This window comes from Chaetura pelagica, unplaced genomic scaffold (genome assembly GCF_000747805.2).
Source record: "Chaetura pelagica isolate M959 unplaced genomic scaffold, ChaPel_1.0 scaffold531, whole genome shotgun sequence".
In the NCBI taxonomy this organism is placed as follows: Eukaryota; Metazoa; Chordata; class Aves; order Apodiformes; family Apodidae; genus Chaetura; species Chaetura pelagica.
In genome coordinates this window covers 4,117,097-4,133,465 of record NW_009952362.1, presented here as the reverse complement: position 1 = coordinate 4,133,465, position 16,369 = coordinate 4,117,097, and the positions used below count along the sequence as shown (strand labels likewise).

The 16,369-nt window shown below is 40.4% G+C and overlaps 1 protein-coding gene across 1 annotated transcript; it reads right to left on the bottom strand.

The window, feature by feature from the left end:
• Positions 1 to 2,551: 2,551 nt before the first annotated feature.
• PLEKHS1 (pleckstrin homology domain containing, family S member 1) lies at positions 2,552 to 16,085 on the bottom strand. Its single transcript, XM_010007937.1, has 14 exons — positions 16,055 to 16,085; positions 14,921 to 15,012; positions 14,709 to 14,815; positions 13,227 to 13,361; positions 11,823 to 11,898; positions 11,079 to 11,186; positions 10,283 to 10,378; positions 9,950 to 9,952; positions 7,252 to 7,362; positions 6,265 to 6,380; positions 4,744 to 4,953; positions 4,408 to 4,509; positions 3,404 to 3,539; positions 2,552 to 2,620 (listed from the first exon to the last, which is right to left on the bottom strand). The coding sequence occupies exons 1-14, from the start codon at positions 16,083 to 16,085 to the stop codon at positions 2,552 to 2,554; spliced, it is 1,392 nt and encodes a 463-aa protein (XP_010006239.1).
• Positions 16,086 to 16,369: the final 284 nt, after the last annotated feature.

The window sequence follows — 16,369 nt, the reverse complement described above, 5'->3', positions numbered from 1 at the left end:
TCCACCACCAGGTATGGTTCACAGCTTCCTTGCCAGCTCACCTCTTTTTGGCAAAGTTTTTCTATGGAGTTCCAGTAAGTTGCTCCATGGTTGTCTCACCTCCTTTGTTTACCCATAACTGGAAGCATGAGTTATTTGTCTCATAGCTCAGTGGCACATGACCATTTTCAGGAAATGTCTGAAAAAATATTGGAAGAATGCAGGATGTTTGGTCTGGAAAAAAAAAAAAGAACAAAAAAAAAAAGAACAGGCAGAAAAAACACCTTCCAGAATGAAGATTTCTCTGGAGACAAGTGAAAAGCAAGCATTCTCCATGCCCACTGGAACCAAGGGAAAAAAAAAATCAGCTGATTTTCTGAAAAAATAATTAGGATAAATATTAGAAAAAAAAAAATCCTTATTATAGAGGGAGAGGAGTCTTGGATTTTCCTTTTTTTTAAGATTCAGAAGAAGAGTTTAGGCAAAGCTTGGGCAGGAAAGGTTGAGAGTGACATGCTTACTGGATACTCTTCAATTAGACAATCTGTGATTTTAGGATTTAGACCTTAAGGACTGTCTGAGCAGGCTGATACAGTTACAGAGCTGGAAGAATCCCTGTACAGCCAGACATCCCATCCCTCAGAGGCTGCTCAGGCATAAATGGATTTGCTGTGCTCAAAGAGACAATGCAGAGTAAAGGAGTCCCATGGCAGCTTTGGAGAAGAGCTCCCATTTTCTTCCATTTTCAGCCTCTAGCTCCAGAACTGGGGTTTCCCTCTGTCATTGTGCAGAAGTCAGCACAGACTTTGGAACACCACTGAAACAGAAATATCCAAAAGTGATTCTTTCCCATCCTTAGAAATAAGCAAGTCCCAAACACTCTTATCTTGAAAGCAGAAGCGACAGGCTGTGGAAACGTTCAGTCTGGAAATTAATCTTTCCAATAAAAGCTGAGTCTGAATAGATTGTGTAAATGTTTGTGTTTGTTCATTTTGAGTTACTGATGCTGTTTTTATCTTTGGTTAAACAAAATTTTATAGCAACTTCTTAGAAGTGCAGGCTGGATTTTAAAGGAAGTATACAAAGCACAGTTGTCAGATTTACTACTGGAGTAAGTGGCATCAATGCTGATTTTAGTGAGTGTAGTTACTTACTGTAGTAGCTGACTTGGCCTAATTCAATTGAAAGTTGGAAAAATACCTCCTCTGGGCCAAATCCACCTTGATCAAAGTTTAGCTCAATCTCCTAATATCAATAATCCTATGCCTTGTAAATGTAGTAGTTATTTTGGCTGTATGTGGCAAAATAACACAATCTCAACTCAAAACCAGTGATTCGGTTTGTTGCCACATCATTGTAAATGAACACAATCTATCTTACAGCAAAATATATGTATGCAAATACACTGGCACACAAGCAAAAAGGAGTGGATATCCATAGAGAGAAGAGGTATGTGTTGTGCATACATGCCAGATCACACCCTCTTTCTGTAAGCAACAGGTCACTGTGGTACAGGACAAAGCTCCCTTTTGGCACCCACTAAGAGCACCCCTGCAGACAGCCAAGCAACAACACCTTTTGGTGTGGCACTAACTAAATATCAGTCATGATTCTGCAACAGTAATGGGAGCAAGACATTAACAAATATTTACAGGAAATGTCTTTGTTTGGGAAACAAATGTGTGCTTGCTCTGGAAATGCTGTGGTACCAGTGACATCCCTATGGAAGCACTTGGTAGCATCAAAACTCTTTCAGTGAACTCTGATTGCATTGGGCTGGGTGCTCAGGCCTTCATATATATAATTTCTCTTTCTGCTTTTCCAACTGCCTTTAGTAACACCTTCCCAAAGCAGCCTAGCCTTCTTCTCTCCCAAATCCATTTCACTTTTTCATTTCTCATTCTTCACTTTGGGCTAATTTTGGCTGCCAGTGAACCCATAGGTGCTCCACATTCCTTTTCTCCAACAAGCTCTATTTCCTGTCATCCCTGGAATGTATTTTTCTGGCTGTAACATAAGAGGTGTATAACACAACAAGCAGGCCCCACTGCATCACTGCACAACACTTTCTTTACCAGCCTTCCTTCCAACACTGGCTCTCAGCCTGCCTTTGCCTTTCTGAAGATAAGGGGAAAAAAGGGAAAACATGGGTTTTTTTTCCCAAATGTGGGTTGTTTCCTCAACTCTTAACTGATTGGGAGTTCAGTTTAAATCAGTGAAACTCAGAGTAAAGAGGTGAGCAGAGATGTGAACCAGCACTTTCTGCTGAAGTACAAAGTATACACAGTGCAAAGGTTTCATAAACCATTTGACCCTCTTATTTTTTCATGTAGCTGAAGTACATGCCAACATGATGTACAAACCAAACACATGCCATTCATGTCAACAAAACAAGTTATTAGGAGGTGAAATAAAAATAAAATACATGTTCTCTATTCTTTGCATTTCAGCAACAGATGATGTCTGGCAGCTCTAAAGGATAAAGGGTCTTTCTATACACTATGTATCACATTCTTCTCCTTGATCTTTTTCCTTGAGTTTTGGCACTGTCTTAATTGTTGAGGTCTTTTTTTCAGGAACTTGAACAGCCTTTAACATGGAAGATATCAGAATGTGGAATCCTACATACAGTAAGTTTCACCTTAGGAAAGAAAAAAAGAGACATTTTTGTAGCGTGTTATATCTGATCAAAATTTATGCTGCTATCTGATTTGTATTTTAACTAGCTAAATAACAATGCTCCATTCATAGAAATTAGTGGTTTTTTCCTTGCTGAGACTGGCTTTCTTTGATTTAGATGCTAATGGTATTTGATGACCTCAACTTTCTCAGCAAGTTTCCGCATTTATGGGTTCAGGTATGAGTCAGAGAACCTGGATACTGAAATACGAGTCTATCTGAGAGAAACATACATATCAACATGCAGTAGATCACAGTAGTGTTAAGGCACCACTTAGAAATAGCCCACCTTCTTCAAAAGGAGTGGTATCATACAAGGAGGTGGATAGTGCTTGATAACTAGCAGGAGATGAGTCTAGGGCTCTGCCCTCGGTACCCAAATGCACCATAAGCAATTACACATCTACTGGAGGCAATTATTTCCCAGAGTTTGCAATTCACGGGCCTTAGCCAAAAAATACCAAGTAACTCCAATTTACAGTTGCCCAGAAGTATCTTGGGGTTGCTCAGCCTCTTTGAGATCAAGTCCCAAAACACACAGCAGTGCCGACCTAGCATTCCCCAAACAGCCCAGGAACAGGAGGTGCTACATCAGAATGACACTGAGGAGCTATTTGGTACTGAATTATTCACAACCAAACTTAAAACACTGGTTTGAATGGAGCCACTTAAAATGCAAAAAGCAGCTTGCTTTCTTATTTGGCTTGGTTCATTTGATTATCACCTTCAAGTTAGTCCAGCTTACCTCCTTTCTTGTGGACCTGCTGATGAATAAGTAAGCCTCCTCTACATCCTGGGGTTGCAGATCATTCACAGCCACTATATGGTCTCCATGGTTAAACAAACATCCCAGTCGGTGGGGACCAGTCCACTGTGAAACACTAGAGTGTTTGGAGGACAGACAATCAAGGAAACATATGGGATGTCCAGTTACTGCAAACAGAATGGCAATGGCTGGACAGGACTGCATTTGTGGTATTGCCCTCTGGAAACAACACACAGGCTGAATGACTTTTCATCTCTTTGATCTGGTTCTAGCTGAAAGCAAGCTGCTTCATCCATCCCAACAGGTCCTCCTAAAAGGGCACATGACACTGGTCTTGCAGCAAGTTAAGAAGTGAGACTGGTGCTAGCCAGGTCACCAGTGAAACCTGGGGACTCCTGTCCAAAAGCAGCAGGCTAGACTTGCTGTAGATGTTTTAGCCTGACATTTGACTGAGGTGATTTTTTTAAGTCATCCCAAAAGAATGAAATTAACACTTATTATTATGTGTTTTATCTGGGATATAACTGCAAAGATCAGAGATATTTTGCTGTCCTGATGGGACCCTTATGGAAATTCCATTATCTTTTTCCTTCTGTTCTCTAATAGACTCTCCTGGATGACAAACTATGATGACCTGACCTGATAGGCAGAGCCAGTGCTCTGTTCCTTTCCAGAAGCCCCAAATTATTTCAACATAAATTTCCACTGAGACAGCTCTGTAAATTTAGATGTAGATCCAGTTATTTAGGTACTGAGGTATCTTGATTCTATACAGCCCCTTTCAACAGCAGTTGAAATAGAAACTCAAGTACATGAAGAGTCATAAAGAGCAGAAAAGAATCACCAAAGTACCAGCACACACTGACCCTGCCCTGTTCTGCACTGCCAAAGCTGTACATGGATGTGTAAGGGTGTGCACTCCTGTACCTGGTTGTCACTCTTTCACATCTGACAGGCACCATCACAAGATATCCAGAACTTACCATATGTGTCCTGCTGCTTCAGTAAGCTTTAGGTAACTGTTAATATCAGCCAGGGGGATGAAAATATCCAACTTCTGCAGCTGGGACTCATCTGTAACTTGACTGTGAGAGAAAACATCAGAGACCATAGAACTATAGAATATCTCAAGTTGGAAGGGACTCATAAGGATCACAATGCCCAACTCCCTGCTCCTTGCAGGGCTACCTAAAACTAAATCATATGAGTGAGATCGTTGCTCACATATTCCTTGAACTCTGACAGGCTTGGCACGATCTACCAGTTGCCTCAACTGAAAGCCATGAACACTCTGCAACAAAAATGGAGAAGACACTTACCTCAGCAGTATAGATAACTGAACCACAGAAAGTGGTAATGAATTTTGCCTCCTCTGGAGAGCTGGCTGCTGGCTGCTGCTGCTTTCTGGGAATTTTAGGTCTCTGTTTGCTTCCAAGTCTTTTGGACAAACACTGTTGTCTTGACATTTGGGAGGAGATGGGAGCCCATCATATCTGCATGTGAGCTGGCAGCTCTTGTCAATCAACCTACTGAAGAGGAATGGTGCTAAAAAGTGATCTGGTTTGACCATTCCAGACACTCTTGTTGTGTTTGAAGCTGGATCACGCAGCCATCAGTGAAGCAAAGAATAACAAGTTCTTGCAGACTATCCAGTGGACAAAATTACAGCTAAGTAAAATAAACAGGCCTCCTAAAAATGGACCATAAATCCCAAAATAAACCTTTTCAGTATTTAAAGACTACCAAGCCTGAATGCATTCCAGCTAACAACATGCCTTGACAAAGAAAGTGAGTACAGATTGTTGGCCTTCGCTATTCTGGCTTCTGCAGGGGTGTAACACAGTCCCCTGGGAAATACAATAACTCAGATGTGCTTGAACACATTTTAGGTTTAATAAGCCTTTTAACACTTGGAACCAACTCCCTCCCACACCCCAAACAAGACTGGGGTTAGTTGCAAAACTGCTCTTGGTGTATTTTAACTCAGATGGCAAAGGGTTATGAGGTTTTTATGTGAGGTTTTCCTCCAGCGGCTCTCAAAACCACAGAGGAGCTTGAATAAATCAGTTGGAATAAATTGGTCTGTGGGTCTGCATTTTCAGTTGTCTCCCACCATGTGGCATAAGACTTGACTGTCTGTAGGTGGCACAGCTTAACATCTAGTGACCAGTCCCCTGGAGCGGGAGGTGTGGCTTTTCCTTGGAGGCACACATCTCCTCAGTATACTGTGCTACATCATGGAGGTTGCAGAGTTTCCTTGTGGCACTAAAACGGTGACATAAACTTCAGGTGTGTCTTTGTGACATCCTAAACATCATGTTTATATCTTCAAAATACACAGCATCAAACTTGTTCTTTGGATGGGAAAATAGAAGGAGATGACCTACTCAAGATCTGATAAATTCTTACTGGAAAAGCTTGGAGATAATTCCCCATAGCTACCTTTCTCTTTTAACCACTAGAAAGTGCTGCTTGCTTTGGAGAGCACCTGTCTGAAAGGTTGCTGGAGCTTGGCTGCATCATTTGAGTGAAGAGGTGGGTTGTTATATCATGAAAACCTAGAAAAAGTATGAGTCAACAAAAAGTGCTGCATCCTCTAGTCAGAGCCTGTCTAAATGCATGAGTCGGCAACGTGAATTTAAATTTCACGTTGGTGAGTTTGAATTCCCTTCTGCTATTCCCACAAGTTCTGAACTTTCTGAACCAAGACCAAAGAAGGACTCATTCAAACAAGAGGCAGCCTCTAGATATGTTATGTAGATACCACAGATGACAGACAGGTCTAACTGTGCCACTTTGTCACTTTTAATTTAAAAAAACTTAATAAAGTTGTTACTTACAGTGATTTCATTGGCATATAAATGTCCTCCTTTATGGGGTTGTCCTGCACTGGTGCCTCTACCAGATGGACATCAGACCCAGCTGTAGGGACAGGCTTTGATACTTCAGTAGGGTACTATTGGGAACATGTAACAATATTAAGACACGAATATCCTTGCTCTGTCTACAGAAAAAAAAATATAATCTTAATTTCTTTATTTTGTTCAGCACTCATGCTGTTTAAACACAATGACTAATATAGCTTGGCTTTCCCCAGATACATAAATTCCCAGAAAACATCAGCTGGAAAGGTGGTTTAAACTTAGAAGTTGATGCTATCTGATATTATTGACACTTCAAGGCTGGGACATTGCCAGCTATATTCTAAAGCACTACAATAAACATGTTTTTTACATTTGAATTTAAGCAAGAGTCTCATACTTAGAGTGACCTTAATTTAAAGCTCTTAGACTATACGACAAAATCATATAGAAACTGACCACTTAGCTTCTCCTGAAGACTAACTCCATGGGAAGCCTAGATAAATTACCCTCCCAAATTAGGTGTCAAAATGTATTTAAAAATACCAGTATGACTCCTCCTGCTCCCATGTTTAACAGTATTTTTAAAGTACTGCTTTGTTTTCTGCAACTTATTGATGATTCAACAGAATTACATTTTAAAATACATAATGTACTATTCTCTAAATGAAGTTTTCACTTTCCAGTAGGCAGAAACCTGTTATAATGAACCAGTCCATTTGGGGAATTTCAACAAAAACAGCAATGTTTTTGTCAAAATGCCACTTTCCACCAGAAAGATCCATTGAATGAGTCCAGTGTATTTTTTCTTGTACAAATGAAAGCTCTATTAACTAGTTCTATATTTATGTATTTACTTTGCAAGGTACGAGTGGTTCCTCATACCAGTTGCTCTTTGGCCCATTAAATATCTCTTGTCTCCTTGGAGTTATAACAAAGCAGCAGAACTTGCAACTGATAAACTACCTTTGCTAAGATATTGCTGGGAGTTTGGTAATAATCTTCTTCTTCTTTCGTGATGTCTTCATCTGTATCTGACAACAGCAGATTCTCCTCACTCTTTCTCAGGTTTTTACCCTATTAAAATAATGTGTTTTTTGGTTTAAAAGGTTCAGTTATACAGATTGTTTAACATCTATTTTTCCATTTACATGGAGAAGTAATAGAACCAGCAAATATCCAGGGGAAGACATGTTTCTCCTTCAAGTGAGATATGGTCAGAGCCAACCTGTTTTAGAAACAGAGTTTCCATATTTGTGCTTATTCTTGTGGTTTTGAGATCCACTGCACAAGGACAAAACTGACCACTCCTATTAGCATTTCTCACAGATGGATTTGTGGTAACCAGACAGTTGCAATTGCTTGCAATGTTCACAGCCTATTATTTTGTTCCCAAATCAAGTGGGTTAAACACTTAGTGTATGAATCTGCATGCAGTTGGGCACACTTGTGTGGAAAAAGGTTTTTGTTTGTGGTCTGTTCTAAAATCTTTACACTAGGGAAAAAAATGGTAAGAAATCCACAAGTGGAATGCAGTTTATTTGTATTTTTGAAACACCTTTTTACTGCTATGAAGTAAAGAATGAATTTGGGATTTCCCTAAAACATGAGAAGTTTATCATATACTTCTCAATGAACTAGAATATACCCTGGAGGGCTGGAGGTCTCACACTGAGTCCATTGCGTCCTGAGTGATACTCTGCCTTCATAAATACCTGAAATACTAGGTTTGTGGCAATTTGATAAGTCAAGGAGAAATTAATTCCTCCACCAAATTTACCTTTCTAAGTCACAAAGATAAATTCTTGTATTTTTGTTGACTGCACTATGGTGAAAATAAAATAATTAATATTTAGCTGCCTCCCAATGCAATTCTCCATGCAATGTTTGTGATGCAACCATTTTTTATCTCTCCACTTAGAGTCTTGGTTTCCATGGTGATAATTTTAATAACTGTAAAATACGCACCAGAATATATTCCTGTTTTCAAGGTAAAGTAAGTTAAACTAATTACTCTCCCGCCTGTAAAGAGAAAAAACTTGCATATAATAGAAATGAAAGTTGATTAATATATTTTTGCTCCTTGCTGGAATAAATGACATAAAAACCAACTCCTTCAGTAAGAAAGACAAGCCTGAAAATGTCCTTTAAGAAGTGGATAACAAAACCACAGCAGGAACAAGACTGGCTCTGTGGGCATGATCTAAAGTATTTAACAAGCATCCTAGTGACTTTTTCAGGGGCTTTGGATCAACCAAACAAGAAAACACTCAGGAAGGGGAAAGAGGAAGAGATTTTATGAAGTTTTGAAAACCTCCAACTCCCAGGAAATCTCAGAGAGCAGACAGCACCCATCAGCTTCCCAAAATGAGCCTTCAATCACTGAGAGTGCCACCCTTTGCCAAATGCACAGTGCTTCTCCTTGGCACCCTCACAGATGTAAAGGACAACAGGAAGAGGAAGGTTGAGCTGCAGCAGCTCTGTGTTTCCTTCAAGCACTTCACTGACATCTCCATTCCTGCAGGTGCTTTACCACCAGGGAAGTGCAGTTAACCTCAATGTGCAGTTATTCTCAACTGTACAGCTAAACAAGTAATTAAGCCTCTGTTGAACCATGATGGGGATTTACATTAGAAAGCAGACTATGGAGAAAATTGGCTGTAGCACAAGATGGAAAAGATACCTGGAGAACAATGGAGTAATTGTTAATTACAGGCTTCTTAGGGAAAGTTACGTGTTGCCCTTGGATAGAGGAACTTGTGTGTCTGACACATCCCAGCATGGACACCCCAACACAGGAATGTGCAGTGCAGGGTGATGGGAGTCAGGGCTTCTTACTCAGGTATTTCAGGTACTGAAACTGTATCAAAATAGCTGATACTGAATTGCAGAGTCAGATGTGGATTGGTAGCTCCAAAATTTGGGTTGAAAGGGAGCCCTCACCTTTCCAGGGTCCCTGCCTGTGTGACAAGACTCAAGTGACATTGAGACTCCTGTTTGCATGAGTAACAGCTACTGATCAAAGAGTGTTCAGGATCTGGGCCTGGATGAGGGAACTACCAATAAAAAGCAAAATAAATCAGGTACTAGAAATGTGGAGCCAGTCTTCCAAACAGAAGTAAATACAAGGAATAATCTGGAAGTCAGCTGTCTAGACATCACTGAGTAGAGAATAGGTCCAGAGATGTTAGCAGAGGCTAAACTTGTGAGTCAAGTGAAATATTTTTATCAAATGAACAAGAACTTTTGTTTCTTGTTAACTGAATGAAACGGTTATTTATTTTCACACATGCTGAAATGGAAGTATTAGATTCAGGCTTAAAAAGGTAAAATCCAAATTCCTTATCTTTTAACCCTCATGGCCAGTCTGTTCTAGCCAGAACAGCTGCATATGATATATGCTCTCTGAGGCACCATAAGTATGAGAAGAATTAAAGACTGAGCCAAGGCCTGCAGGAGAAAGAGACAGGAAAGGAACCTTGGCAGGCATCCAGAGCAGCAGTAGTTACATTCAGACTAAGGGTTAACTCAGTGCATTTCAGAGCTGGATTTCAACTGGATTATTGCAGTTTCATCAAGGACTGTGCTAATTGCCCATGGCATTGCAATGTAATTTCAACTATTTTCACTTCTTGCCATTATATTTAGCACTACTACATCACACTTGCTGCCAGCCTATATATATGAATGGTGACTGCAGCATATGCTTTACCACCTTGTTAGCTATGACAGCAGAACAGATTCTTTTTCCTGTAACTCAGCCACTCCAGATCATAGCCCAATGCATAAACTGCCAGTAAAGATGGGCTTAAACTCAGCTGCCAAACTGTATAGTGGTGTGGTTGAGCCTTGGTTGTGCCTTCTGTTCTGTTAATTCTGCTTAATTCTGTGTGCTAGGAAAGTAGGTGAAGAGTTACAGATGCTCAGGTAAGGTAAAAGCCAATAGTAATTTCTGCAGACTGAACAAGTCAAAGCTGTTTGATTTTTCTCTGCTCACCAGGCTTGGAAAAAATCCTCTTGGTGAGTCACAGTGATCCTGATGAGGACCAGGGTCTGAATTAGGCCTGTTCTTGTCTTCGGAAGAACCATTCTCCTGTATAGAAAAGAAAAAAAAAAAGTAGACTGCTCCTAAAGATACACTGAAGGACTGGAGGTGGTTGACCTGCATTCAGCTTCTTCTAGCTGGGCCATTTGCACACAGCTTTATGACTAGAGAAAACTAGCAATTCCTTGGCTGCTATTCAGCCTGTCACCAGAAGACAGGGACTGCAGCTCCTCTGGGACAGCAGCAATGCTTTCCTTCCTTTCTATTTAAATATTGAGGGGGAAGAACTGGAAGGCACAGAGGAGCTGGACCTCAATCCACTCTAAGCTTTACAGCTTGAAGAGAGAGAGAAAGAAAAGCACAATCACAATCTGGAGGAATGTGGCTAGCAGCTGCCAAAACAAGCATCATATGACTTCGCCTAGGCAGGTGAAAGAGCATCTTCAAGAATGCCCACTGCTCTTTGCCAGTTGGTTGGGACAGTCAGAGAATATTATTTCTCATTGTCAACAACACCTGCCTCTACTTACATGTGGACTTTTCTCAAAAATCTTTCTTTTATGGAGACTCTCTGATATTATCATCCAGGTTCTACTGAGGAACCCCACCAGAGAGCAGAACAGACCATCCAGGCACCCATTGTACAAGCTCTGAAGAACTTTTGATGGGAAAAAAGCAGCTATTCAAATCAAAGGTCACGACCACCTCTAGAAGCAAACTCATTTGTAAGGGTGACTAATTTGTTTACCTTCTGGTAGCATTGTCTTTCTGGGAAACTCATTGGATCTATAGCATTCCAGGGTAGTGGCAAAGAGGAGGGTCGGCTTCTGATTGCTGGGCAGGGAAGCTCTTGGTTCTAGAAATAACAGAACATCAGTGTAAGAAGACAGGCACCTGGTGGGCCTGGGCAAATGTGCCAACACATTCCACTAGTCTAAATTTTACTTCTAATGGCTCAGAGAGGTTGTCTACATGGCATTTCTCAGGCAGCAATAACTTTGCCCTACTTGTGCTGACTGGAAGCTGCAGGGATGTAGGAAGCTCACTGCTGAGTCTGAACTAGCAGGTCTGGTGTGCTGACAAGGTGCAGAAACTTGACCCAGAGCTTGAACTATCAGGGCTTCCAGCTGGTTCATAACATTGACTGACCAGATAAGGATTAGTTTTAAATATAACCAAAAAGCATACAATAAGAATTACACACAGGTTTTCATTCTGACACATCAAAGGTGCAATTAAGTACAGCATAATGTCAATCATCTAATTTCCACATGGCTTACTTTTCAATGTAAAATCAAACCCAGTGCAGACAGGCAGTGCAATGCCTGCTGAATGCATAAAGCCAAGGTACAGGACTTATAAGGAAAATGAATTTCTAATTAACCAAGGCAAAAGCCAGCTTGCAAGGCCAAAATCAGGAAAATGTTTCTGCACAGGTTCCTAATAAAATCACAAACTTTTCTTTCTAAAATCAAGTGCAGTAACATGTCACCTGGGGGCAGCATCCACCTCTTTCGGCGTCCCTGGAGACTGAAGATATGACAGTAACCCAGTCTTCTGTTTCCTCCCTGTAGGTTGAAACAGAAATGAAAACCTACTCACAGGTAAAACACAAGGAAAAAACATTTGCTTTCCCACTTTTCCATATGGAGCCCAAAATAACCCTTCCTGAAATCAACTGGGAAAATCTGCACCTTCCCTTCAGGACAGAGTGCTCAGGTGGCCACAGCCAGATGGGAAAGTTCCATCCCAGAGAGGTGCAGCCCAGGACTGGGAGCTAAATGGTATGCAAGTATGTAAGAGACATGGAGAGGTGGGATGGTGCTTTCTGATTAATTTTCTGTGTTTAATGCTGATCTGCCTAGTCCTGCCATAAAGACAGATAACAAGGCTTGAGAGTGTGTTTGGGTGAGCAGAACAAGAAACATGTCATGGACCTCCAAAGCCTTGTTCCATGTTTGTGGTAGATTCAGTTGGATAAAGTCTGGAATGCTTCCCACGGAGGTTGGGCTGTGAGAACAGTGCTCTGGGGGAAGGCACGGGGTGACACGCTCAAGTAACACACAGGTATGTGTTTTTCTTCTATGGTTATCAGCATTTCACACATCAGCTGCTCCTCTGAACAAAGGCAGAAAACTCCTGACATGCCTGTGGCTGTAAAACTGAAGAGGAGAAGCTGGGAAGCAGCAGCAGAGGAGCACCATGTCAAATGTCCTCCCTCACTTTACCGAGCTTTAGCTGATCACTTGGACAGCAGCAGTTTCTGCCCTTGCTGAGGCCTAGGTTGCAGCCTGGGAGAGCAGGGGTCACACCATCCTGCTGCAGTAAAGTCCTCAGTCTTTTTCTGGGGGGGATCTGTTTTCCCTCCGGGGAATTTTCCCCTTCAGTCTCCTTCCCTTGATTAACAATCTGCCTTCCACGGCAAGATTATTTCCTATGATTCACCCATAAGGAGCAGAAGCTTTCCTGACTTCCAGGACCTACTGGGTGAGAAGACAAATCTCTCTGCTCTCCCTTGACCCTTAATTGGCACAGTCTGACATGGCACCACCACACTCAGGTACTGCTGCTGCTCCCCACTCCCAGCCATGTGCTCCCACTGCCTTCACATGTTGGATGTTTTAACAGGGTGGCTGCAGGGAAGGTTAACTCACCTGCCTGAAACAGCAAAAATTAACCCAGCCACAGGGGAAAAAAACAACACAGAAAAGAGCAGTTTTCCATTGGATCATCCAGCTGAATCTTTCCATCCTTGAGCTGTGCAATCAGCAGCTGAGACACAACAAGTGATGGGAGCAGCTGTGAAGGAGTAGGACCTTGCCTTCGGGCAGTGTCCTAGTATTACTTTCACTTCACTGTCATGTCACATTGCATTTGCACATCTTTCTGTGCCTACCTGCTGCTCCCAATAAGGTAGTAACATCTGTTGCCAGTGCTGATGGACATCACCTGTTCAGGAAGGCATTTAAACATCTTCCTCACCATTTCCATAATTTCAGACTTGCTTATGCCAACTTCGATATTTATGATTCTGTTAAGATAACCATATGAAACATCCTGTATAACTATACATACATACCTGAAAACATACATATAAACTTACATGTGTGTGCATATATGCATATTTTATGCTAAGCACAGCATAATTTGAGATCTGCATGGGAAAAAAATAAACATTTTTTCTACAGAAAAAAAATTCTCAAGAAAATTAGCACACATATTTAAAACAGATGGACTTGAATAAAATTTTCATGCAAAAAAATAAGCCCAACTTCTGCAAAGACTCGTGTACAGGTTTTAGATCCTCATTTCTGAAAAAGGGGGTTTTGTTCTAACACAAAATCTTCAAAATAGATGATAGTAAGAAAAATTCCTAGCGGATGTTTTTTAACTACTACAGAACAATACATTTTATTTGAAACTAATTGTACACTAACAGTGTTTTAATGGAGGGGAAGAGGCACAGACAAGAAGTATTCTGAATGAATACTTAAATGGAAGCACTACTTCCATTAGCTTCCAAGAAGTTAAATTATTAAAAATAACAAAAGCAATAATGATGGTAATGACATAACCACATACCACTGAGCAAGATGAGGTTTTTTCAAAAGCTTCACAGTGTAAAACCTTTTAATGGAAGAAGTGCAACTGCAATGTGAGTCTAGTGACCTCCATGCCTGACAATTCCAGGAGCCTGGAGTATTAAGCTCCAGGTCTGACTGATAAAGTCTTTATGTTTCCCTTTAAACTTATTGTTTCCCTTTGATGTATCTCATACCACAAGTGACACGGTAAAAGCTGCTGGAACAAAGCTAATGACACCCAGCCTTGCTGGATTCAGCACTGTGCTGAAAGGAACGAAATGACCAATCCAAATGAGCCAAACAGAGGATTTTCTTGACAAAGTAAGAGGCAGTGGGGTAGCCAGCATCAGATCAAGGAGACCTCTCTGCACAAATTGCAAAGCCCTTTGGTGGGAAGGGTTGTGTGCCACACGGTTAAGAGTAGTATAGCCCATCCTTACTCACACATGGCTGAACACATAGTACTGTCTTCAGAGGAGATCAATATCTTCTACTAAAGGAATACAGCCTTTGGGATCATGGAACCAAGACATCTGGTTTGCAGATACCACATCATCACAGCTGCTCGTGTAATTGTATCAAATTTCATTGAAAACATTTAGGATTTTTACTCCTACATGTATCATACAGTATAAATTGCACCTAAAGCCTATGGGAGCCCAAAAAAACTCCTTCCTTGATTTAGTGGGATTTGAATCAAGAACCCCAGGAACAAGGGTCTGTACAATCAAAAGGCTTTTAAGCATGTTGAGACATGATTTAAAATAAAGAAGTGATGAATTTCAGTTACATACTCATCAACAGCTATGGAGCCTTTTATGTTCTGGCCTTTTAGATACTTCAGGAAGTAATTGCCCTTGCTGGATTTGAACAGGATGAAAAAACGTCTTTTCCAGGAATTCTGCCGAAGAGAAAGTAATTTGTGTCTCATTAAAATTCAGGATAGCAGAAACAACAGATGCTTGTTGAGGGACTGCTGGAATATGTCTAATCTCTGCTAGTATACCTGTGAGCTAAGAAGTTGAAGAGGTGGTGATTTGATGAGGAATCCATGCTTGCAGACTCCAGCTTCAGGGCAAAACGCATTTTGAGTTGCCACTAATCAAAGAGAAATGAACAGCACCATTACTCAATTTGCTGCCAATTAATCTCTTACAAAGACCTTCTTGCACTGGATATTGTTGCTCAGCACTTGGTTTTTGTGCTTAAATGGCCATAAAGCATATTACAATTAGAGAAGACAAAAACACAAATCAAGGCTATAAAATATAGTGCCAGGCTATGCTTCCCTGTTGTCAATGTTACTGCTGACAAGTAACCCAACCTGTAAAGAAATGACAGTGACAATGTAGGGGACTTGGATGATATTCTGAGCCTCTGTCTTATTTAACTGGTCTTATTTAGCTTCTGGAGCCTGATCTTATTTAACTTCTCAATCAGTGATCTGAAAGACAGTAAACAACCTCCTAATGAAATCTGTAGATGGCATTCAATTTGGACAGGTTGCAAACACGGCTAAGGATCGATCATCTTACACTGTGTATCACGATGTGATTACAAGAAAAAAGACAAGTAAAATATGACCTAAAACCTTGGGAGAAAAATGCCTGAATGCATTTGCATAGTCTGGAGACAATTGTAGTTTGAGATTTCTAATTACTGAATGAAACCCTCAGTTTTATTCATGCCCTTTAACACCCAATGGAAGAAGTGATAATCTCATTGCAAATTTTAAGCTATAAACTGTGTATGGGAAATTAAGATTTTTTAAAGAATCAGGTGACTGAAGGGAGCACAAACAACCTCATTTTGTCCCCCAACAAAGGACAGAAGTGAATATATGTAAGTTCTGGGAAATATGACATGACCAAACTGCTCTTTTCTGATCTAAAGAGAAATGCTCCATTTAGGATGGATTCCTTACAGAAGAAAGCAGAGGAGCAGAATTAAACCACAGTGTAAGTCCAAATGAGATCTCCAAATTTTCCCTATATTGTTTTCCCCCAATTTTCTCCTTTTGTTTACCATAAAATCTGTGGTAAGTGGAGGGCAAAGACAATAGGATCATACATTAATAAGAATGGATTGAAACCTGGTTCAACCTTAATAAAAATGAATCTTAGGAAACAAAATTTTGTACCTGCAGAATTTCTTTTGCTAGTAGAAGCCATCCAGATTGTTTCTTCCAACTAGATAGTAAAGAGAGCAAAAACCTTCAAGCTAATTCCTTTTGTTCTGCTTGCTGCTGAGCAGCATTTCACTGCACACACGGTTGCCTAACAAAATAACAAATATCTCACAAGTGTTTCTTTTCAGAGGGATTATTAAACTATATAAAATAATATATAGCAAAATATATCAGGAACTATATATAATTATATCTATTATTCAAGTATACTATTACACATAATAATATTTAATATTATAAAATAGACCATGTATGCTAGATTTTCTT